The following is a 21784-nucleotide window of genomic DNA, read 5'->3' on the forward strand; positions in this document are numbered from 1 at the left end:
AGTCCTGCATCTTCTCATGCTATTTGCTCTACTTGGGATAGTCAAAGCTATGGTTTTTCCAGTGGTCACGTATGGCTGTGAGAGCTGGACTCTAAAGAAAGCTGAGTGCCGAAGAATTGATGCTTTTGAACTGTGGTGTTGGAGAAGACTCTTGAGAGTCCCTTGGACTGCAAGGAGATCCAACCAGTCCATCCTAAAGGAAATCAGTCCTGAATATTCATTGGAAGGACTGATGCTAAAGCTGAAACTCCAATACTTTGGCCACCTGATGCAAAAAGCTGACTCATTGGAAAAAGACCCTGATGCTGGGAAAGATGGAAGGCAGGAGGAGAAGGGGGTGACAGAGGATGAGATGGCTGGATGGCATCACCGACTCGATGGATATGAGTTTGGGTAGACGCCGGGAGTTGGTGATGGACAGGGAGGCCTGGCGGGCTGCAGGTCATGGGATCGCAAAGACTGAGTGACTGAACTGACTGACTGACTGCTTGGGATGCCAGACTCTTCCTTCTTCCATCTTCATATCTAGCTTTTTCGAGTTTAACTGTCTATGTTGATTTTCACTATTGGAGCTAACTGATAAGTTTATTAGACAGTTCTGAAACAGACATTACAGGATTCCCTGGGGTCAGAATATTTTTATTTATAGCAGAATATGAGTATCCCTTGGTCAGTATTCGTGAATGCTCATGGGAAACATGATTTGGAAGGGCCATGAGAGTGAGGATTGCTAATGTAGCAACACTGATCTTGGATTAGTAGTTTTCATCATGATGGTTTTAGACAATGGGACTTTTGCAACTTGAACATGTTATTCATTTTAAGTTCTATTTGCCCTGAGTGTATTTAATTAAAAAGCCTATACATGTTTATTATTCAGGTGATACTATTTATAAAACATCCATTTTAAGAAATAGAAAAGAGTACAAAGAAGAAAATTAAAAGCACAATTTCATATCCCAGAGATAGTTCCTTCATGCATTTTGATGCATTTTCTTTTTCTTTTGTTTTATTAAGCACAGTTTTCAATTTGAGTATATTTTCAAATAGATTTTGCTCTCATTTGGAAGGTAAAACCTAATCTGGGTTTCATCTTTCCTAGCAAACATCACCAGGTTTTCTTTTATACGCTTATAATGAGCAGATCTTGTGATCCCTTTCGGCTTTAAATTCAAACCATAAATATGTAAAATTTTGTAAATCGTGGAGCTCAGGAGAACAGCCTCACCAAATCCTTACTGTCCCTGGAGTATTAACTCACTTGGAGATGGTTTATTTTACCATTTAAGTTGTAGTTACCTTTAAGGGACTGTAGTTGTAGTTAATAAAATAAAAATCAAGCCATTTTTTCCTAAAGAAAAGCAAAAGTTTCATTATCTTGCAGAACATTTGTGTGCCAATGGCCCAAGATTAAAAGATTCAGATTATTAAAGATTAAATTGTTTGTTTCATCGTAAAACAGAGTCAACCACCATGATCTCTATTAATCAAGGGGAAAAGAAGCATAGATAATCTGAAACAGGATGCAATACAAGACTTATAAAATGCTTTCAGTGGAATAGGTTTTTGCTAATCCATTTTTCGCTTGCTTGTTAGGATCGATGTCAGTATTACTATTGACGAAAGTTTCCCCGAGCTAGCAGTAGTATACATTTCTTGACATCAGGGGGTGTCCAAAGGGCACAGAATTTTTAAGCAAGGCTGAAATTGAAGTTTGCTTATGGCCACAGTCCAAATGGATATCAAGTTTTAGATTAATCTGCTTTCATTGTGAGGCATGCCTTCCTCTTGGAAGCTATATCCTTCTCAGGCTATTAACTTGATAAGCAGAGGGCAGGGTGCAGACTGAGAGCTTGGGTTACCCTTGAATCAGCAGGCACGAGGGTGTTTGCTGATGCCTCTGTCACTGAATCAGTGTAGTTCCACATTTTTCCATCCTCTCGTTTCTATTCTTTGAGGCTGAAGTTGATGTTTTTCTTTTTCTCTTTAATTCTGCATGTTTGATAGAAGCTTTCTTAGTCATGAGCAGGATACTTGAGTATAGGAGAACAATGATGGTCAGAAAACCCAGTGAGCAAGAGTTTGGAATAGGCTGTATACCTTTCTTTCTGGAAGGCACTCTAGTTACCAGAGGGAAGCCATTGTCTGCTTTGTTGGTTTGATGATGACTGTTTTCCCCTTTTCTCTGATTCACTATTCATTCTTGGTCTCCAGTGTGTAGAGCTGCCAAAGCTGACCTGGTGTTTATGGTGGATGGATCCTGGAGTATTGGTGATGAAAATTTCAATAAGATCATTAACTTCCTGTACAGCACTGTCGGAGCTCTGGACAAGATCGGTGCAGATGGAACCCAAGTAAGGCTGACAGATCAGTCGTTAATTCATTCGATGCATTAAATAATTACTCCAGGCTGTTATTATGGCTACTTGTTGGGGAATATGGGTAAAGAACTATACTGATTTGATCCAAGTCTGAATGAGCGACTGGGCAGGTCTGAGTTTAAAATCAGCTCACTGGTGCCTGACGGAGCTGTGCACGGTGCTCATCCTTAAAAGCGAGAGAGCTCAGCAAACCGAGACCTGTCAGAACGGCCGTGTCAGCGTGTGTGTCTCCTGTATACTGGGAGAGAGTAGATACGAGTCTCTGTTCAGGAACATCCAGTATTCTCCTTCTCCTTGCCCTCGAGGACTTTAAAATCTTGAAGGACAGAGGTCATGGCCACAAATGACTGCAGAACAAGCAGGACAGAGAAGACCAATTTATTCATTTGACGAACATTTGTTGAGGGCTTGTTTGGTTAGCACTGTCATCACGGGTACGACAGACTGTCCCTGATTTCATGGAGCTCACATCCTTAACGGCGGGAAGTGGAGGAGGGTGAGAGCCAGACACAAATCAGCAAACACACACATTCACAAGGTCGGGACCCGCGCTTGTGAACTGAGGTTTACATTTACTGGTTGATTTTAAATGGAGAGATTGACAAAGGCTTCTTTGAGGATGTGGCTTCCGAACTGAGGTGTGAGCATCTGATCCCGTTTCCCGACGCAGGGGTCGAACCCGGGTCTCCCCCACTGCAGGCAGATTCTTTATCGTCTGAGCCATCAGGGAAGCCCAAGAACACTGGGGTGGGTTGCCATGCCCTCCTCCAGGGGATCTTCCCAGCCCAGGGATGGAATCCGCGTCTCTTACCTCTCCTGCATCCACAGGGAGGTTCCTTATCACTAGCGCCACCTGGGAAGTGTTTATATCATAGTGATTAAGAACAGATTCTGAAGTCGAATTACCTGACTTCAACTGTTGGTTCTGCCAGTGGCCACTCGAGTAATCTTGGATGAGTTACTTGACTTTTCCTCAGTTTCTCAATCTGTAAAATGGTAGAATAGTAGCAATTATTTCATAAGCTTGTTTCATAAAGAAATCCTCGTAAAGAATCCAGCTTCGATTCTCTGAGCTTTGTCAAGGGAGAAGACCTCGGCTGCCGTTTCTCCACCTGTCAGATGAGACGGCAGAAGGCCTTCATGCTTCGGGAAAGATTTTTAACCTACTTCCTGAAAGCACTTAGAGAAAAAAATGCTCGTTAAGGTATCGTCAGATTTGGTATGTAGCTTGTGTGAAATTTTAAACCAAGAAATTGTGGACTGGGTTAAAGAAGAAGTGAAAACTATAATTATAATCCTGTTATAGTGTATGCTGCCTGGCCCAGGGGAAGGCTGGATATGCATAAAAGTAAACACACCTTCTCTCTTCAGGTTGCCATGGTTCAGTTCACTGATGACCCCAGGACAGAATTTAAACTAAACTCTTACAAAACCAAAGAGACTCTTCTTGATGCAATTAAGCATATCTCATACAAAGGGGGAAATACAAAAACAGGTAAGACCCCCAAAAGCCCAGCTAAAACCCAAAGTCATTGTTACTAATTATATAAATGATTTTTTGAAGCATACTAATATAGATTTTTTTTTAAAAAAGACTTTTCATTGATGAAAGAACTTCGTTGCTTCTCTTCCATCTCCAGCAACACAAAAGTGGAAGGAATCAAACCGAACTGTTGCCTTGCTTTGTTTCAGGAAAAGCGATCAAGCATGTCCGAGATAGCTTGTTTACTGCAGAGTCAGGGACCAGAAGAGGCATCCCCAGGGTCATCGTGGTTATAACTGACGGAAGGTCGCAAGATGACGTGAACAAGATCTCCAGAGAGATGCAGTCAGACGGTAAGCTCTGCACAGATAAGTAATAGTAGCTACCAAGGTTTCCTCGGTGGCCGAGTGGTAGAGAATCCGCGTGCCCATCCAAAGATCTGGGTTGGGAAGTTCCCCTGGAGAAGGAAGTGCAAACCACGTCAGTATTCCTTGCCTGGGAAACCTCCTGGACTGAGGAGCCTGGCGGGCTGCAGTCCACGGGGTCGCAAAAGGGTTGACACAACCCAGGACTCAGCAGCAGCAGCAGCGGCACGATGACACTGTTGGCCTTGCGGTGTTCTGAATGTGCATTTATAGGCTGCATCAGCGTGGCTACGTGTTTCTAAGTCTGCACAATGTGATTTTAAAAGTACTTTCCAGGTTGCAAATCTCTTATCTCGCTGTGTTTCCTCTAATGCTTGTTACATACAGGATGCTCTATTATGAGAAACTCCATCAATTAAGTGCAGTACAGGGCTTTACTGGCGGTCGAGGGGTTAAGGCTCTATGCTTCCAATGCAGGGAACACAGGTTCCATTCCGGCCGCAGAGCATGGCCGAGAAAAGAAGGAAAACTAAGTGCCATACTATGAAAAGAACCAGGGGAGGGAACCCGGGCACAGAAACCGTTCAGCCTCAGCTTTCTCGTCTGTCAAATGGAGAACACAAAATGAAGATTACACCCTGTAAGACCGACACGGCACAGACTAGCCTAATAGGAATTTGTCGAACATTGGACTGTGACCCACCTCAGGCTTCTAAGCCTGTTAATGTCTCAGTTTCTACTTCTGAAAAAAAATAATTGAGATAAAGTTTCTGTTTCAACTGCACTTTATCCCGTAAATACAAAACTCATTATTAATAATATGCAAACATAGCGATGTTACTCAAATCGTAACTATTTTGTCTCAAGCACTAGCTCTCCTAAGCCTCTCTAAAATGGAAACTCTCTCTGAGGAATGATGGGTTAATTACTGTATGGTGAATTATGTGCATGCACATTTCTGATGAACTGTGAAGGGTGAATTATCCACCCCCACTGGGCCTCCTAAATAAACATATTTTAAACATGCAGATATGTCTTGCATTGCATTATTTGTTTTGGTGCAGTTTAAACTCATCAGAAATCTGTTTCCCTTTCCCCACAGGCTACAGCATTTTTGCGGTCGGCGTGGCTGATGCGGATTACTCGGAGCTGGTTAGCATCGGCAGCAAGCCCAGTGCCCGGCACGTCTTCTTTGTGGATGACTTCGACGCCTTTAAGAAAATTGAAGATGAGTTGATTACTTTTGTCTGCGAAACCGCATCAGCAAGTTAGTTCTTTGGAATTTGCCCTTACGTTGCTTGAAGGCTGAGATATTTATCCTGGTTAAACGATGAGTCCCATCCTGATCTGAAGGGAAAAAACGACTTGGAGAGCTGTTTGTTTTGTAGACATAGTTCTGTGGTTTAGAGTGCGTGGAAGTGAACCTCCACTCTCCCAGGTCCAGAGTTTAGGTTGATAAAGACTTTCTCGGAAAAGATGAGAATCTGCATTTGAAAGAAACTCTCTTAAACATCTGTGGCAGACAGTTTTAAAAAATGTGTTAGGTCTGCTCATCAGGGTAACACACTTGGAGAGAAACTCTTCCCAGTACATGCTCTCAAGTGACCACCATCCATCTTAACAGACCCAGGAGATGAGAAGGAAGCTGGGACTTTGGTTTTAACAGAAGTGAGAGTGTTTCAGTCTTTACTGCTGCTGCTGCTAAGTTGCTTCAGTTGTGTCCGACTCTGTGCAACCCCGTAGATGGCAGCCCACCGGGCTCCCCCGTCCCTGGGATTCTCCAGGCAAGAACACTGGAGTGGGTTGCCATTTCCTTAGGAATCCACAAAAAGCCATAGCCACATCTGGTTTGGATTCCTTCTACACTTGACTTCCATAAAGATTATGTTAGCTTCCTGTTTTCAGGACAACGGAAGAATATGTTTGGAAAATATCTAAATTAGGGTTTTATCTTCTTTGTTTTGTCTTCCAGCCTGCCCACTGGTGCATAAGGATGGCATTGACCTTGCAGGTATGCAGAATCAGGAATTTTCCAATACAAAGTATATTAATTAACTCCTTTTTGGGGTCCAGATTTTTTAAATCCTTAATAGACTAATTTTGAAATTTAAAATCCTAATGTGCCTATTTATACTCTCTCTCTCTCTTTAAGGATTTAAGATGATGGAAATGTTTGGTTTGGTTGAAAAGGAGTTTTCTTCGCTGGAAGGGGTCTCCATGGAGCCTGGAACCTTCAATGTGTATCCTTGTTATCAACTTCATAAAGACGCCCTGGTTTCCCAGCCAACCAAGTATGTTTCCCCTGCAAGATACTAAAGCCAATTATTGTTTATTATATCTCAGTGCGTAAATGAAATCAACTTGTTAAAATCATAATTTCAGTGATAATTCCCAGCAGAATTTCCCACGGTGCATAGAGCAGATGATATTTAGATTTCTTTAAAAACATCAGACTCACGTATAAGGCTGGTTGAACTTTCCTATCTGTTGATCTGAGAAAAATATAAAGATAGTTAATGCTTGCACATCACTGCCGTGTACCAGTGAGAGTGGTAGTCACACAGTCGTGTCTGACTCTTTTGACCCCACGGACTGAGGCCCGCCAGGCTCCTCTGTCCTTGGGATTCTCCAGGCAAGAACACTGCAGTGGGTTGCCCTGCCTTCTCCGGGGCTATGTACCAGGCATCGTTCTAAATGCTTATATATAGTGGCTCACTCACACCCCCCAAGAACTGTATGAGGTAGAGTCATTCGTTATCTCGATTTTACAAATAGTGAAAGTAAAGCACAGAGGAGCTAAATGACCTGAGTGAGATCGTGCAGTTTGTTGAGGATCATGCCAGGATTTGTACCTGGCAATCAGGCCCTGGAACCCACACCCTGAACCACTTTACTTACTAGAGGCATGAATTCAGGGGGTTTTTATCCTTGAGAAGTCACAAAAGCAACTCCATATAGTTGATGTAAAAATCATATTATCTAGTCACTGCACAGTCTGTGATGTGTGGAGGGGTTCCTAGGACCATTTTCAGCAGTTCTGCAAACTCCAGACGTACTTGAGTTTCAATTCAGGTCAGTCACTCAGTCGTGTCTGACTCTTTGCGACCCCTTGGACTGCAGCATGACAGGCCTCCCTGTCCATCACCAACTCCCAGAGCTTGCTCAAACTCATGTCCATTGCGTTGGTGATGCCATCCAACCATCTCAACCTCTGTCATCCCCTTCTCCTCCTGCCTTCAATCTTTCCCAGCATCAGGGTCTTTTCCAATGAGTCAGCTCTTCGCATCAGGTGGCCCAAGTATTGGAGCTTAAGCAACAGTCCTTCCAATGAATATTCAGGGTTGATTTCCTTTAGGATTGACTGATTGGATCTCCTTGCAGTCCAAGGGACTCTCAAGAGTCTTCTCCAATACCACAGTTCAAAAGCATCAATTCTTCAGCGCTCAGCTTTCTTTATAGTCCAACTCTCACGTCAAAAGTAGGAATTCCTGGTTTAAGGGGTCATCTCTCAAGACGTCATCTGCTTCTTTACATTCCAAATCAATATTTGTTTTTGTCTCAAAATGCCTTCAGTATTTTAATATGAAACATTTTTCATGTACATACTTTGATATTTTGATACAGTGTGCATATGTGCATGTAAAAGTGGGGGGAGATGATATTCAAGAAGTAAATTCATCTGTCCAGTGTATAGACCAGTTGCTTTTCTGGCATCTTCCAGAATATTCTTTGTTGGATCTGAGCCTATGGCAGTACTGTGTGTGGTTTTAGATAAATCCAACGTCTGACATTACCTTTCCGCAGATTCTCTTTTTTCACATTGTCTAGGGGTGAATAGTAAATAGATATTTGAAAGTCATTCCTGGAGGCCTGGCCAAAAGTGAGAACTGCCGTTTCTACAGTCGTCCGCTGCTCCCCTGGACTGGTCATGCCGTCAGCAGTGTCCTTGTCCTCCACCTGGCTAACTCCAGTCCTTGGTTCCCAGCCCCCATCTCTCCCCGTCTGTCTCCAGCCTTCGGCAGAGCTGAGCACAGCCTCCTCCTGACTTCCCGCCCTCCTTGAGTCTCTGTTTGCCTTGCAGACTGTGCGTCTGCGGCGCTGGCTCCTCTTCCCTTGTAGACTGTGCGTCTGTGGCCCTGGCTCCTCTTCCCTCTACCTCTTGGTGCTGGCGGACCAGCACTTGTGTGCGGTCTCCTTGTTTTTTCTGTCTATTCCTATTTCCTGGCGATCTTTTCAGTATCACGGTGTTGAACGCCGACTATATGCCAAGGACTCCTGAATTTGTATTTATATATTGCCCCTAAGTTTTTTTGGCAACACTGTGCAGCATGTGGGATCTTAGTTCCCTGACCAGGTATTGAACCCACACCCGCTGCAGTGGAAGCTTGGGATCTTAACCGCCAGACCACCAGGGAAGTCCCTACTTCCCCAAATCTAGACCTACCTATTCAATTGCTTCCCAGGTGGCGCTAGTGGTAAAGAACCTGCCTGCCAGTGCAGGAGACGGAAGAGACGTGGGTTCAGTCCCTGGGTTGGGAAGACCCCCTGGAGGAGGGCATGGCAGCCCACTCCAGTGTCCTTGCCTGGAGAGTCCCATGGACAGAGGAGCCTGGCGGGCTACAGTCCATAGGGTGGTAAAGTCCGACACGACTGAAGCGAGTTAGCACGCTTGCAGTTGCTTACTAGACAACATCCCTGCTCCTCTCTTTAGAGCCAGCCTCACCTACAACCTTTTATGTCTCAATGACGACTACATCTGACAAGTTTCTTAGGCAAAGAAGCCAGACTCCTCCCATTCTCTCAGGCCTCACATCCGTCTGCCACGGAGTCCTCTCGTGTGGCTTCTCACCACCCTCGCTGTCGCCGCCCTGATACGAGCCACCAGCACCCGCCTCTTTCCGCCATCACCGCTGCAGCCTCCTGTCCGCCATCACCGCTGCAGCCTCCTGTCTTCCTCCTGCTGCCCCACCTTCCTAGGGTCTCTTCTCTAACAGCAGTCGGGGTGATGGTTTATAAATGTTCACATCAGATCGTGTCACTCCAAAATCTGCCAGCGATTCCCATTCCCCTTGGAGTAAAAGTCAGAGCTCTTGAGTGGCCAAAGGGCCCTACATTATCTGGATAGCTGTTGCCTCTTTGACTTCACCTCTTGTCTCTTAGTCTATGCTCAAAAAGAATCTTTGCACTGGCTGGATGTCTTCGTCTCCTATGAGTTTTTCTTCAAATGTAACCTTCTCAATGAAATGTTGTTTAATCACTGTGTCCAACTCTTTGCAGCCCTGTGGACTGTAGCCCACCGGGCTCCTCTGTCCATGGAATCCTCCAGGCAAAAATACTGGAGTGGATCTTTTTTCCTTCTCCAACCTTCTCAATGAACCTTTGCTCAAATAGTAATCCTCTCAATGAATCTTCTAAGTAAACCCAATGCTGAAAACTTTAATTAAAATTCCAAAATAATGCACTTTAGCATTTCTAATCCCCATTGTGCTACTCTTGTTGTTTTTGATGGCACTTATTACCTTCTAATATACTGTGTAATTCACCCTGCTCAGGTTTAAGTGCTTATACAAGGGTTCCTTGCAAGTTCAATTCACTGATGTATCTTTAATGTGTATTACCATGTCTGGTAATTTGTAAGCACTCAACAAATGTTGAATGAATGAATACATACATACATACATATTTAATGTATGCAAATCAAATTTTCACTTTTTAAATTTTTTTAATTGAAGGATAATCCTTCACAGAATTTTGTTGTTTTCTGTCAAACATCAACATGAATCAGCCATTGGTGTACATATGTTCCCTCCCTCTTGACCTCCCTAAACTTTCACTTTTAAATTCACACTAAATTCCCACCTAACTCATCACATATTTGTTAATTTAATTAATACATATTATGGGTCTCATATATAGCTAAAAGGCTACATTGCTGCTTGAGGGGAGATCTTTAAAGTATGTAAGCGACCCACCTGATTGTTAGAAAGTTGCGGCGGTGTTGCAGGCCGGGCCCCTCCGTCCATGGGTTCTCCAGGCAAGGATACTGGAGGGGGCTGCCATGCCCTCCTGCAGGGGATCTTCCCCACCCAGGAATGGAGCCCAAGTCTCCTGCATTGCAGGTGGACACCGGGAAAGTCCCCCAATCCCCCCCGCAAAAGACTGTAGATAAACATGATTTATAGTACTAAAACTCGAAACTACTTAATTGTTTAATAAGAAGTGACTGGTCAGATAAATTATGGAATAGCCAAACCAGCAAAGGTTGTACAAATATTAAATATCATGCGCTTTAAAATATTTAAGGAAATATGAACTATATAGTAAACGATGCTAAGAAAAGAAAGGGGCAAAATTATATAAATTGGACAAATACTTACAGACATTCTTTAAAGACTGGAGGGAAATGCATGACCCCAAAAGAAGGATCACTTCCAAATGGGGTTAATGGTGATGTTTATTTTCTTCTCTGTTTCTTCACGTGTTGATAAAGAAAAAGATATTTTTTCATTTCAAATAGTGAAAGTGTATTTGCCTTTATAATCAGATAAATGGCTTCTTGAAGAGGGATACAATAAAATATGCTATTTTCTTTCCATTTTTCAGATACTTACATCCAGAAGGATTGCCCTCTGACTATACAATCAGTATTCTATTCCGGATTCTTCCTGATACTCCAGAGGAGCCCTTTGCTCTTTGGGAGATTTTAAATAAAAATTCTGACCCGCTGGTTGGAGTCATTTTAGACAGTGAGTACATTTACTTACAGACATTCGCACACACAGGCATGGGCTGTGTGCGTGGTGTCGTCTTGCCTGTCTTGTGTGTGTTAGTGTGTACAAGTAACTCACTTGTTTAAGCCATCGGTCCATACTAGTAATGGACTGTGTTGACAGTGAGTCATTCATTCCTCTATTCAGGCTTTCAACAAATATTCCCTGAGGCCCTACTGTGTGCTGACGCCAGGTTCTGGAATTCAATAGGGAGCGAGGCGAAAAGAGATCCGTCCTGCGATGGGGAGATTGTAGGGAGGCCAGGGTTGGTGCCAGGAGGGTCAGTGGGAGGGCTGGGGTCAGAGGTCACTTCTGTGAGGAAATGGTAAATGTTGCATGCTTCTTCCGGGTTCCTGGACCCAATTCCAACATACGAGCTGGGTCTGGGGAGTGTCGGGGCGCTTCTCACACTACCCCAGGCCGTTCTCGGGCAGCAGCCGGTATCTGAGAAATCTGAGAATTCGGCTTCGGTCGGACACTGTGTACCCGCAGGTGTTCTTGGACCCCCAGGCTGAGGATGGCTCCTACAAGACGGCCTTCCTGCCCCAGTTCCGCCGGCAGTGGCAGGATCAGTCTGTTAGTGCAGGTTGGAGGTGCCAGCAGCCACCTCCAGCCCAGGAGGCCACTTGCTCGTCCAGATTGTCTCCTGTGCTTGTGACCCACAGTCTATAAATCAGAGGGTGCCACAGATTCCTCCTCAGGTTTTAATAATTTGCTAGAGTGGCTCACAGAACTCAGAGAAACATTTTACCTACAGCACTGGGTTACCAAAAAAGGGAAAAGAAAGTGAAAGCGAAGTTGCTCAGTCGTGTCCGACTCTCTGTGACCCGAGGTTCCTCCATCCATGGAATCTTCCAGGCAGAGGTACTGGAGTGGGTTGCCGTTTCCTTCTCCATTTCACCTGCAGCGCTAGGTTACCAACGGTTACCAGCGCATTATAAAATGCTCTAACTCAGAAACAATGGGCTGGACAAGGCCTGGGGAGGGGAGGGGGCTTCCAGGTCCACCCTGCACCACCTCCCAGCAGCTCCGTGTGGTCACCAGCCCAGAGTCTCTCTGGACCCCATCCTTCTGGGTTTTTGTGGAGGCTTCATTACACAGGAAAGATTAGTCAAGTCACTGGCCATTGGCAATTGAACTCAGTCTCCAATGCCTCTCCCCTCCGTAGAAGTTGAGTTGGGAGCCTGGGTTCTAACTCTCTCAGCACAGGATTGCTTTTCCAGGCAACCAGCCCGCATCCTTAGGTGACCCGAGGGCTTTCCGAAAGCTGCCTTATTAACATAACAAAGGCACATGTATTGCTCTCTCCACAGGAAATTCCGAGGGTTTCAGGAACTGTGAGCGGACCGTAGACAAAGACCTAGTATACATGGGAAATATGTTTTGGTCGTCTGAATGGGAAACGTCTCTTTCTTTTAAGTCACAATGTCACAGTACCTCTCTCCTATCAAAGGAAAAAGGCCAGGTTGGCAAGCAGTATGTTTGGGGAAGAATCCTGGGATGGAAATATACATTTGAAAATGGTATTGATGGGTGTGTGAAGTTTAAGTCCCAATAATGGGTCAGAGCATCGTAAGAGGAGTCTAGAAAGGAGAGAGAGCAGTTGTGAAGAATGAGAAATTCCGTTGTTGGGAGGTTGGAAAGTTGAGGAGGAAACAATGAAGGAAACTTCTTAACATTTGTTCTTGGAAGTCACAAATGAGGATCACTTAAGAGAATTCTCAAGTTTTGGGTTAACGTCCCTGAGTTTTCTACATATATTTTTAGTGTAAAATTTCCAGTCAAGCTGGGATCCAAAATTTGGTGACTGTTATTAGGTACTGACTCAAACATTTGGATAAGGAAAGTATTTTAAGCTTATTTCCAAGTAGTGTTTGTTAAAAGACCTTTTAGTACATGGAAATAAATCAGCAGCTAAACATTGAAAGCATTTTGCTTTGATACTGAAACTAAGGCAAAGCTGTAGATTAAAAAGGAGTAAGCTGCTAACTATACACGACCAGGACTTGAAAACAAAGACGTCTATTGAGACGATCAGTACTTGCTCCTTTTGAAAACCAAATGAAAAATTAAATTGTAACCTGGGGCTGAATTAGTGAGAAAAATATTCTTTTTTTTTTTTGTAATAAAATGTTCCTTGTAACATGAAGTACTCAAGAGTAGAAGGTCTTTGTTTATTTGTTTGTTCATAATGTTCACAATAAAAGACACATTGGATTATGACTATTTCAGAGAGGTGTAAGTTACATGTCCTGAGAGAACTGGTTGCTTCAGTGGTTAAATAAGGCAGAGTCTGGTTTTTATTTCTTAACATTTTATTACTGAATTAAGTCCTGTGAACCCTGCTCGGGCCCTAGCCCATTCCAGACTCTCTGCCCCAGATCCGGGAGGGTTCCTTTTCCATTCAGGCTTAAGTAGGCAAATGGGAAACCTGAGCTTTATTCAGTGACCAAGAATGGAGAAGCAGGGACCAAGTTCACAGATCAGTTTCTCACCCCCCTGGGCAGAGAGATTTAGAAAGTAAAGACAAAGACAAGAGGAGAGGCATCTGCCTGAGTCCACAGGGAAGTGCTGTGCTTAGTCGCGCAGTCGTGTCCGACTCTGCGACCCCATGGACTGTAGCCCATCAGGCTCCTCTGTCCATGGGACTCTCCAGGCAAGAGTACTGGAGTGAGTTGCCGTGCCCTCCTCCAGCCCCCCTCCGCCCTTGGCAAAAGGGGCAGGGCTTTTGCCAAGGGCATGGTCCTTAATGGCTGCCAGTTAGCAAGTGTGTCATTTCCTATGCTAATATAGTACAATATCCATTTTCTTGGAGAAGGAAATGGCAGCCCACTCCACTATTCTTGCCTGGAGAATCCCATCGACAGAGGAGCCTGGTAGGCTACAGTCCATGGGGTCGCAAAGAGTCAAACACTACTGAGCAACTTCACTTTCTTTTTTCAAAGTAAAATCAAACTGTAATGAGACTCACAGTCTGTTGGAGGTCAGATTTATCGCCATTTTGGTCCCAGCTGGTTCTTTTTTCTTTTTCTATAGCTTCCTTTCTTATCTCTGGACCCTTTCACTTAAAGATTTATGTTCACTCCTGCTCAAGGTGGGGAGTTGGCAGGTTTTGAGCAAGGATATTCCTGCTAAAGGTGGGGCTAGAGGGTTGATGAGTTTTGAGCAAAGATCAGGAACATCTCTGGTAACAATTTGATTAGCTTCTTTCTTCCTTTTGGTCTGCCTCCACTTCCAACTTCAGACCGTGCTTTCCCAAAATGGTGATGGCAATGCATACAGGCAGGGAGGTACGGAGGAAGCACGAATGTCGGGCCCCGCCTCTCCGTCACTGCGTGGTTCACTCAGTTAGTTTGGCCAATTGAAAGCCTAGGGCCTTCCAAGGCCGTTTCGTTACCCACTCGCCACTTTAAAACACAGCTTCAAAGCAATGGTCATATTGTTTTGAGTTGACTTTTTAAAAAATTACCCATTTTAATACTTTCTAGAATATTTTTAATCTTTTATTTTGTTTGATTAGATGGTGGGAAAACCCTAACGTATTTCAACTATGACTACAGTGGGGATTTTCAGACTGTTACTTTTGAAGGACCTGAAATTAGGAAAATTTTCTATGGAAGCTTTCACAAGGTGAGTAATGCCTTGTATGTGTGTATATATATATATATATTCTTTATTCTATTTACTGCAGGCCAAGCAACAGAGAAGTGCAAAAAAAAAACCAAAATCAAAAACATCGTGCTTTGGATCTCCTATAGTAAGAATTACCTGTGGGGCTTGTGAACTGCCCAGATATTCTGATATGGTAGTTCTGGGATGGGATCCTAAAACATATGTTTTTATCCAGCACCCCAGGAGATTTGATAGTGTCAGGAGGAAGACATTTTCCACTGTTCTTCTAGGTTCTTCTGGCTGGTCTAAGAATCAAATTAATGGGAGAAACTCAAAAGTTTAATAACATATATACTTGGGGGAGACCCAGGAAGACTGAGTAACTCACCAAAATAGCCAAAACCTTACTTAGGTACCATCTTCAGCTAAAGACAAAAGAGGATTATGCAAGCAGTGGTTTGGGTTTGGACTTCAAAAGGAAGGAAGACAATTCACATGGAGATGGAAAGCAAATGTTTAGTAACTAAATGAGTCAATGGGACACAGATTCCCCTCCACACACACACCTAGCCATATTCTTTGCAGATATTGCTGTAATAGCCCTGTTCTGGGAGCAGACCTTCCGTCTAAATTCTTTTAGGCAGTTAACATGAAGCTCAAAGTTTCTTTCTGAGTCTTTTGGACCTTGGTTATTTTCAGCTTGAAATAATCTGCTTTCTAAAGAGACATTTTGGACCGGCAAATTTTGGTCTCCTATCATAGAAGTGGTCCAGGTTCATACTTTGAGGAACCATGTAGCAGAGGGTAATGTATTACTAAGTAGATAGTTGTAAATTCCCTACAGTATGTGTTATGTAGAAAGGATTGCTGGTCTACCTGGCCACCAATAGTGTTAAAGTACCAGCAGCCAAATCATGTTAAAATATGTAGACAGATTGCACTGAGACAGCCCGTCACTGCCACTGTATGGTAAGTCGCCCTGAGGAAGAATTTTGTAAGCCTGACATTCCTCCTCCTCCTAAGTCACTTCAGTCGTGTCCGACTCTGTGCGACCCCATAGACGGCAGCCCACCAGGCTCCCCCGTCCCTGGGGTTCTCCAGGCAAGAACACTGGAGTGGGTTGCCATTTCCTTCTCCAATGCATGAAAGCAAAAAGTGAAAGTGAAGTCGCTCAGTTGTGTCCGACCCTCAGCGACCCCATGGACTGCAGCCTTCCAGGCTCCTCCATCCATGGGATTTTCCAGGCAAGAGTACTGGAGTGGGGTGCCATTGCCTTCTCCATGCCTGACATTAGTTGCTCTTATTCTAACCTGGCACATGTGATAGAGCTCTGCTCCTTCGTGTTTCACATCTGTGAAACATTTTGTTTTGGTGATCACTGCAGTAGACAGCCTTCCTTCCAAAATTTACTGTTTCCTTTGCAGTGAATAATCCCACTGATATCTGGGCTGTTAAAAAATGCAACACCAAGAGTGCCCGAGAGCAGAGCATTTACTCAGTGGTGTTGCAAAAACCTTGCATCTTGGCCATACCCCTCTTGTCCTGTCGGAGGCAGGGAAGGGGTGTCACACAGCAGTCTTCATCTTGGCTTCTGTTTCCTGATAGGATGTGGTCAGATCTGTCTATTCTATACAACTTTGCTACCTTCTGGGGTTTTGAATACCATCACTATATAAGAACAATTGCATAACAAAATTCTCTCATTTTTGCATAAGAAACGTTGCATAAAAATATTTTTTTCTTGTTACTAGGACTGTAAACCACAGTGTCTTAAATAAGGATCTCAGAAACACGTGAGATGCACGTGATTTATTAGTGTATGCTTCCAAATAGTCCCATTAGCATTTCTTTGGAATTATTGTCATGTATATATCAACTTCCTCTAGAGATGATTTTTTCTTGGTGAGACAGTCACAGAGTAGTCAAAAATATTACAGAGGAAATGAAAAGCATTGAGATTCCATTAGTGTTTACAAAAAAACCCATAGAGATGGCATCTGAATGTGGGATAGTCATGGAAGTGGTTTAGAGTAGAACCTTTCTTCTCAAGCAAAGTGCTTAAGGAGACAGAATTCCTTTTCTTCCCTTGCATATTTTTTGGTGATGAGTCATGCAATTATGTAAATGTGTTTGGTATTTTCTCCTGCTTCTTACCTTTTAAAACATTTTTACTTTTATCAGCTACATATTGTTGTCAGCAAGACTTTGGCCAAAGTGGTTATTGACTGCAAGCAAGTGGGTGAGAAGGCAATAAACGCATCATCTAATATCACGCTGGATGGTGTTGAAGTCCTGGGGAGAATGGTTCGATCAAGAGGACCAAACGGAAACTCTGCACCAGTAAGTGGATAAACAAATGAATCTGTGTTAAGGGAAAAAATTCTCCTAAAATATGATTATGTATTTTCCAGGGGAAGAGCTTGGTAAAGGCATAGATGGAGAGCGTGATGGTGAATGATAGTTGATGAATGATAAGTAAATAGATAACGAATGAATGAATGAAGTGCAAATGAATGAAATGAATTCGTTTAAATGGATTAAAACGCGAACATTCGAAGCTCTTGCAATACGCTTCTGCTGTATTATATGGAGAGTGCTCCAGAAATAGACTAGTTTGTTTTCTAAATGAAAATTTTAACAGTAAGATATTTTTAAAATTCAAATAAAATACCGTGGCATAAATGGTTGGTTCATTAGAATCAAAACTGTGGATGAACCTCATTTATATGACCAGATCCAAATCCATATAAAACATGTTATTATTATACATGGGAAATTGACATAAACCTCTCACATGGGTTAGATTTGGGCATTTTATAACTAGGTCCTTGCTATTGCTAATGTCAAGTTAACCCTTTTTATCATTAATAATAAGGGATAATAATATTTTATCATTAATATTTAAATAACATCATTTTAAGATATATTTTTTATCATAGTTTTTTAATCATGGATTTTAAGATCAAGAGACTTCAAATTGGCAAAGAAATCACATTCTTTTCAGTTAATGCCTACAAAAAAGAGCAGTGAGCACAAACTTTTGTTTTAAGACCACACATTCACAGCTAATTAGCAGCATTCTCTAATTTGAGTCATTCTATAATTAGAACCAATTAACCTGGAGGGAATTTTATTCTTGTAAGCAATTCCAAATATTCACATCTACACTTCTCTTCTGTGTAACAGAATAATCAAGTTAATTAAGATTTACTCTTATTGTGCTTTTAGAGACCTGCAGAACTAGCCAGCTGTATGGAATTTTAGAAAGACCTGATGATTCTCAAAGTCTTTTAAAGCTGAAATCATTTAATATTAATACAAATGAAATCTTCTAGTATATCAAATAAATGAAAATGACTTGCAGTATGCTTCAGACCCCATGGACTGTAGCCTGCCAGACTTCTCTGTCCATGGGATTCTCCAGAAGACTACTGGAGTGGGTAGCCACTCCCTTCTCCAGGGCATCTTCCTGACCCAGGGATCTACCCAGGTCTCCTGCGCTCCAGGCAGTTTCTTTACTGAACAGAAACCATGTCACAGTCTTCATTTGCAATCACCTTTGACCTTACATCACAGTATCTGATAAAGTTGTATGAAGAGTACTTTCTCAAGAAACACTTGTTAGAAATTAAATAGAAAGCCATCTATCTGAATTTTTCTTAATAGTTTGCATATATCATGTTCCACCTGTGGTATTGACAACAGTCCACTGATAGATATCATGCTGTCTCCTAATTATAGCTCATACTTAGCAATTACAGTGTTAAAATTACAGTTACAAATTAATTGTACTTCAAATTACACTCTACATAGTAATTTTACTCCAAAATATATGACCAATTAAATATTATGGAATTTAGTTCGGAAAGCAAAAACAACCATAGGTTTAGGGTCTACCAGTAATAAATCTTTACTTTTGTCCATGAAAGAAGAGCAATTAAAACAGCAATTAAACCCTCTGTGGTTAACGCCACCCAGCAGTAGACAAAAGGGAATTTATGGAAGTCAGTCATTAAAGAGTTCTTTGTAGGGCTGGTAGGAAAAAGTTGTGGCTTTTGTTAGAATCTGGAAGTCTACAACGGATTACTAGATTTTCGGTCTACCCACTTATTGAGGAATTTGATTATGTTGAAATGGATGATATTAGGTTAGATCTCAAGAATGTGATTGAAGACTTGCTTGGTTTTTTTGTTATTATCAGTACTTGTTTCAGTGTAAGACAAGAGAGAAGCTTCAGTCTTCAGTTCTCAATTAGAAATCACAGATTGCTAACATAATCTTGAAATATATGTGAACTCTAATACCCTGCAAAAGGGAATGTGCAATGCACAAGTTTTGGGTTGTTCCAGAAGGAGTAATTATCATCTAAGAGAGATTAGTAGTTTATAGATCGATATTCCCTGGCAAATTTGTCAATGATTCAAAAAATGCCAGATGATGGAATGATTCTAAATTTTCAGTTTTTAAAGAATATAATCTTTCCATTATTTTAAAGTTTTTATTTTTTATTCGAGTATAGACAGTTAACAATGTTGTGATCGTTTCGGGTGGACAGCAAAGGGACCCAGCCACGCCTGTGCACGTATCTCTCTCGCTCAAACCCCCTCCCATCCCGGCTGCCACGTAACATTGAGCAGGGCTCCCTGTGCTTCCAGTGGGTCCTTATTGGTCGTCCATGTTAAATACAGCAGTGTGCACACGACCACCCCAAACTCCCTAACTATCCCTTACCCCATCTTCCCCCTCTGGCAACTGTAAATTCGTTCTGTAAGTCTGTGAGTCTGTGTCTCAGGCTATAGTCTTTTTAAACCAAAGCTGAGTGGAGAAGAGATGAATGGATTTAGGGATACAGTAACTACTGTATGGATATTACTCATATTTGAAATAAAAACTTGTGGCCAGCAATGCAAGACTTTACCGGCAGCAAAAATTCTCTAGTGAGACTAAACTAATAAGCGGGCTGAGTCTAGCTGTCAGAGCACACGGGAGGAGACAGACAGCTGGGCCTCTCCTTTGCAGTCTTCTTTGCCCTGAGAGGTTTCTTCTTTTCTGATACCTAATGAAATTATCATGCTTCCAGTCAGAGATGATTCAAGAAAATGTTTGAGCTTCTGGCATTGAACATGTTTTCTTTTTCCCACCTTTCAAATCTAACACCTAGATAATTATACAGTTATTTGTTTAGTTCTCTGATGTGTAAATAAAAATAAATATAAGTTATGTTATAGAATTTTTAGTAATTTTATTTTCTGAGTTAACGTTTTTATGTAGGAATCAATAGAAGACAAATCAATGATCCTATAGAAACAAGTGTTTTCCAATTGTAAGGAAATGGTTGTGTTTTCACTCAATTGTATCTTTTAATTCTTCAAATGATAATAGTGACTAATATGTATTGCCTAATATGGATTAGGTCCCTAGAGAAGGGGATGGCAACCCACTCCAGTTTTCTTGCCTGGAGGATTCCATGGACAGAGGAGGCTGGCAGGAAGGCTGCAGTCCACGGGGTCACAAAGAGTCAGACACGACTGGCGGATAACACACACGCGGACGAGGCAGTGTGAGCGTTTCTAAGATGTTCCCGTTTAATCCTCCAGTAACCCAGGAAAATATATCGTCCCCATTTTATAGATGCAGAAACTGAGACCTGAATAAGTTAGGGAGAGATCCCCTTTCAAACACGAGGACAGTGAGATGTGAGATTGTATTTGAGTTGCATATGGTTACTGCTCTTCATTCTGAGCTCTCTTCCATTAGGCCAGCCTGATTATGAGAGAACTTAAGGCAGAGGAAGGAATCTGGTCTGTGACAGTGACCATATGCCCTGTCTATTCACTGGCAAGTTCAAAAACTCACCATTATTTGAATTATAGCCTTGAAATAAATGTGATCAGAATGCGCCCCCTCCCCAGCATCTCTGCCCCTTAACATTCTGATTGCTACCAACGATTGCGGATGTTCACTTTCATCTCCTGATTGAGTAGAGCCATTGTGGTTCCCCTTAAATTCAGTAAGTTGATTGAGAGCAAGTAAAAACACCCTGTTAAGTAGCTGACAAGTGGTAAGTGCTTAATAAATCATAGTTTGAAGGTGGAGTCAGTAAAAGTTACACACCAAATTGAAAGCAGAAGGCGGCGTGGGTCCCCAGGACTCCTTCTCCTGTGTCTCAGGGAATGTAAAGCTCTCTAAATATTTGCATAAGATGAGGTACAGCTTGACTTCAAATTATAAGCTTAAAAATGATATGCTGGAAAAAAAAATCAGAAGATGAAATACGGTACTGAGTGGGAAGTCCCTTTTAATTTCCATTCACAGATCACAGTGCCTCAACTGCCAAAAAATATTTCAGTCTTGTTTTCATGCTAACATTTGACCCCAAATGACTTGCCTTTTGTGCTATGCCCAGACAGAAATGTCCAATAATGAAAAATGAGCATTTGTGATTGTCTAAGTATTCCCTTGAAAGAGATTATTACCAGTGAAAGTGGGACGGTCTTTTTCTTGTGCAGATTTTTTTTCATAATGCTGTTAGTTACAAAGGAAAAAAGTTGCTAAAGTCAAAAGGGGCTGCCTCTTCGACGCTTAAAGTATGGTTTATTTTGATCCTCGCTGTCTTGAATTTTTAGGTACTGAAATCTGAGATCTTTGACATATTATCTCTGTAATGTTTCCTCCATAATTTGTGTAAGTGTGTGTTTAATTACTTCTGGAATAAAAGCCAGATTTTAAAAAATCAGTCCCCAGAAATGTGACTTGGAAAAGAAGTCTCTAAATAAAGGCCGAGGAATCTGAACTATTACGAATGCAAAACAATTATGAATAAATTTGTTGTACTCACACAAAAAAAGGCTTCTGACTTCATCTGACTTGAAAAAGAAAAGACAGCCCACAAGCATTCTTCAAATGATAGTATTGGCCTCATTCAGCACTTAGTAGGTATTCAACCTCTCGAATAAATAAAATGAACTCATAAGAATCTCAATAACTCAAGAGGGCAAAAGAAGTTTAGCCAAAGGTTTGTATGGAGACATTGTACAGTCATAGGTGATCGGGTGGTGACTGTTTATTTGAAAAACTTCAAGAAAGCCTGGTATACCCCAAGACTAGTGAAAGGCCTTGGCTTTAAATAAATCTTTTCATTCACTAAAATGTTTTCACACTGAGGGCCCTATT

At 42.1% G+C, this 21784-nt stretch overlaps 1 protein-coding gene across 4 annotated transcripts in view; it reads left to right on the forward strand.

Moving 5' to 3' along the window:
• COL14A1 (collagen type XIV alpha 1 chain) overlaps positions 1-21784 on the forward strand; it is a 234110-nt gene that overhangs the window by 133131 nt on the left and 79195 nt on the right. For all 4 annotated transcript variants that reach the window (XR_011570692.1, XR_011570693.1, XM_070802990.1 and 1 more), the window contains exons 26-34: positions 2215-2354; positions 3753-3876; positions 4074-4217; positions 5332-5496; positions 6202-6240; positions 6382-6520; positions 10833-10975; positions 14520-14629; positions 16793-16951. Coding sequence is in view for 2 of the 4 variants with exons in the window: in XM_070802990.1 (XP_070659091.1) it covers positions 2215-2354; positions 3753-3876; positions 4074-4217; positions 5332-5496; positions 6202-6240; positions 6382-6520; positions 10833-10975; positions 14520-14629; positions 16793-16951 (1163 nt within the window). In the remaining 2 variants the exon portion in view is untranslated. The remainder of the gene's footprint in view (positions 1-2214; positions 2355-3752; positions 3877-4073; positions 4218-5331; positions 5497-6201; positions 6241-6381; positions 6521-10832; positions 10976-14519; positions 14630-16792; positions 16952-21784) is intronic.

This window comes from Bos indicus, chromosome 14, assembly GCF_029378745.1.
Source record: "Bos indicus isolate NIAB-ARS_2022 breed Sahiwal x Tharparkar chromosome 14, NIAB-ARS_B.indTharparkar_mat_pri_1.0, whole genome shotgun sequence".
Classification (NCBI taxonomy): Eukaryota; Metazoa; Chordata; class Mammalia; order Artiodactyla; family Bovidae; genus Bos; species Bos indicus.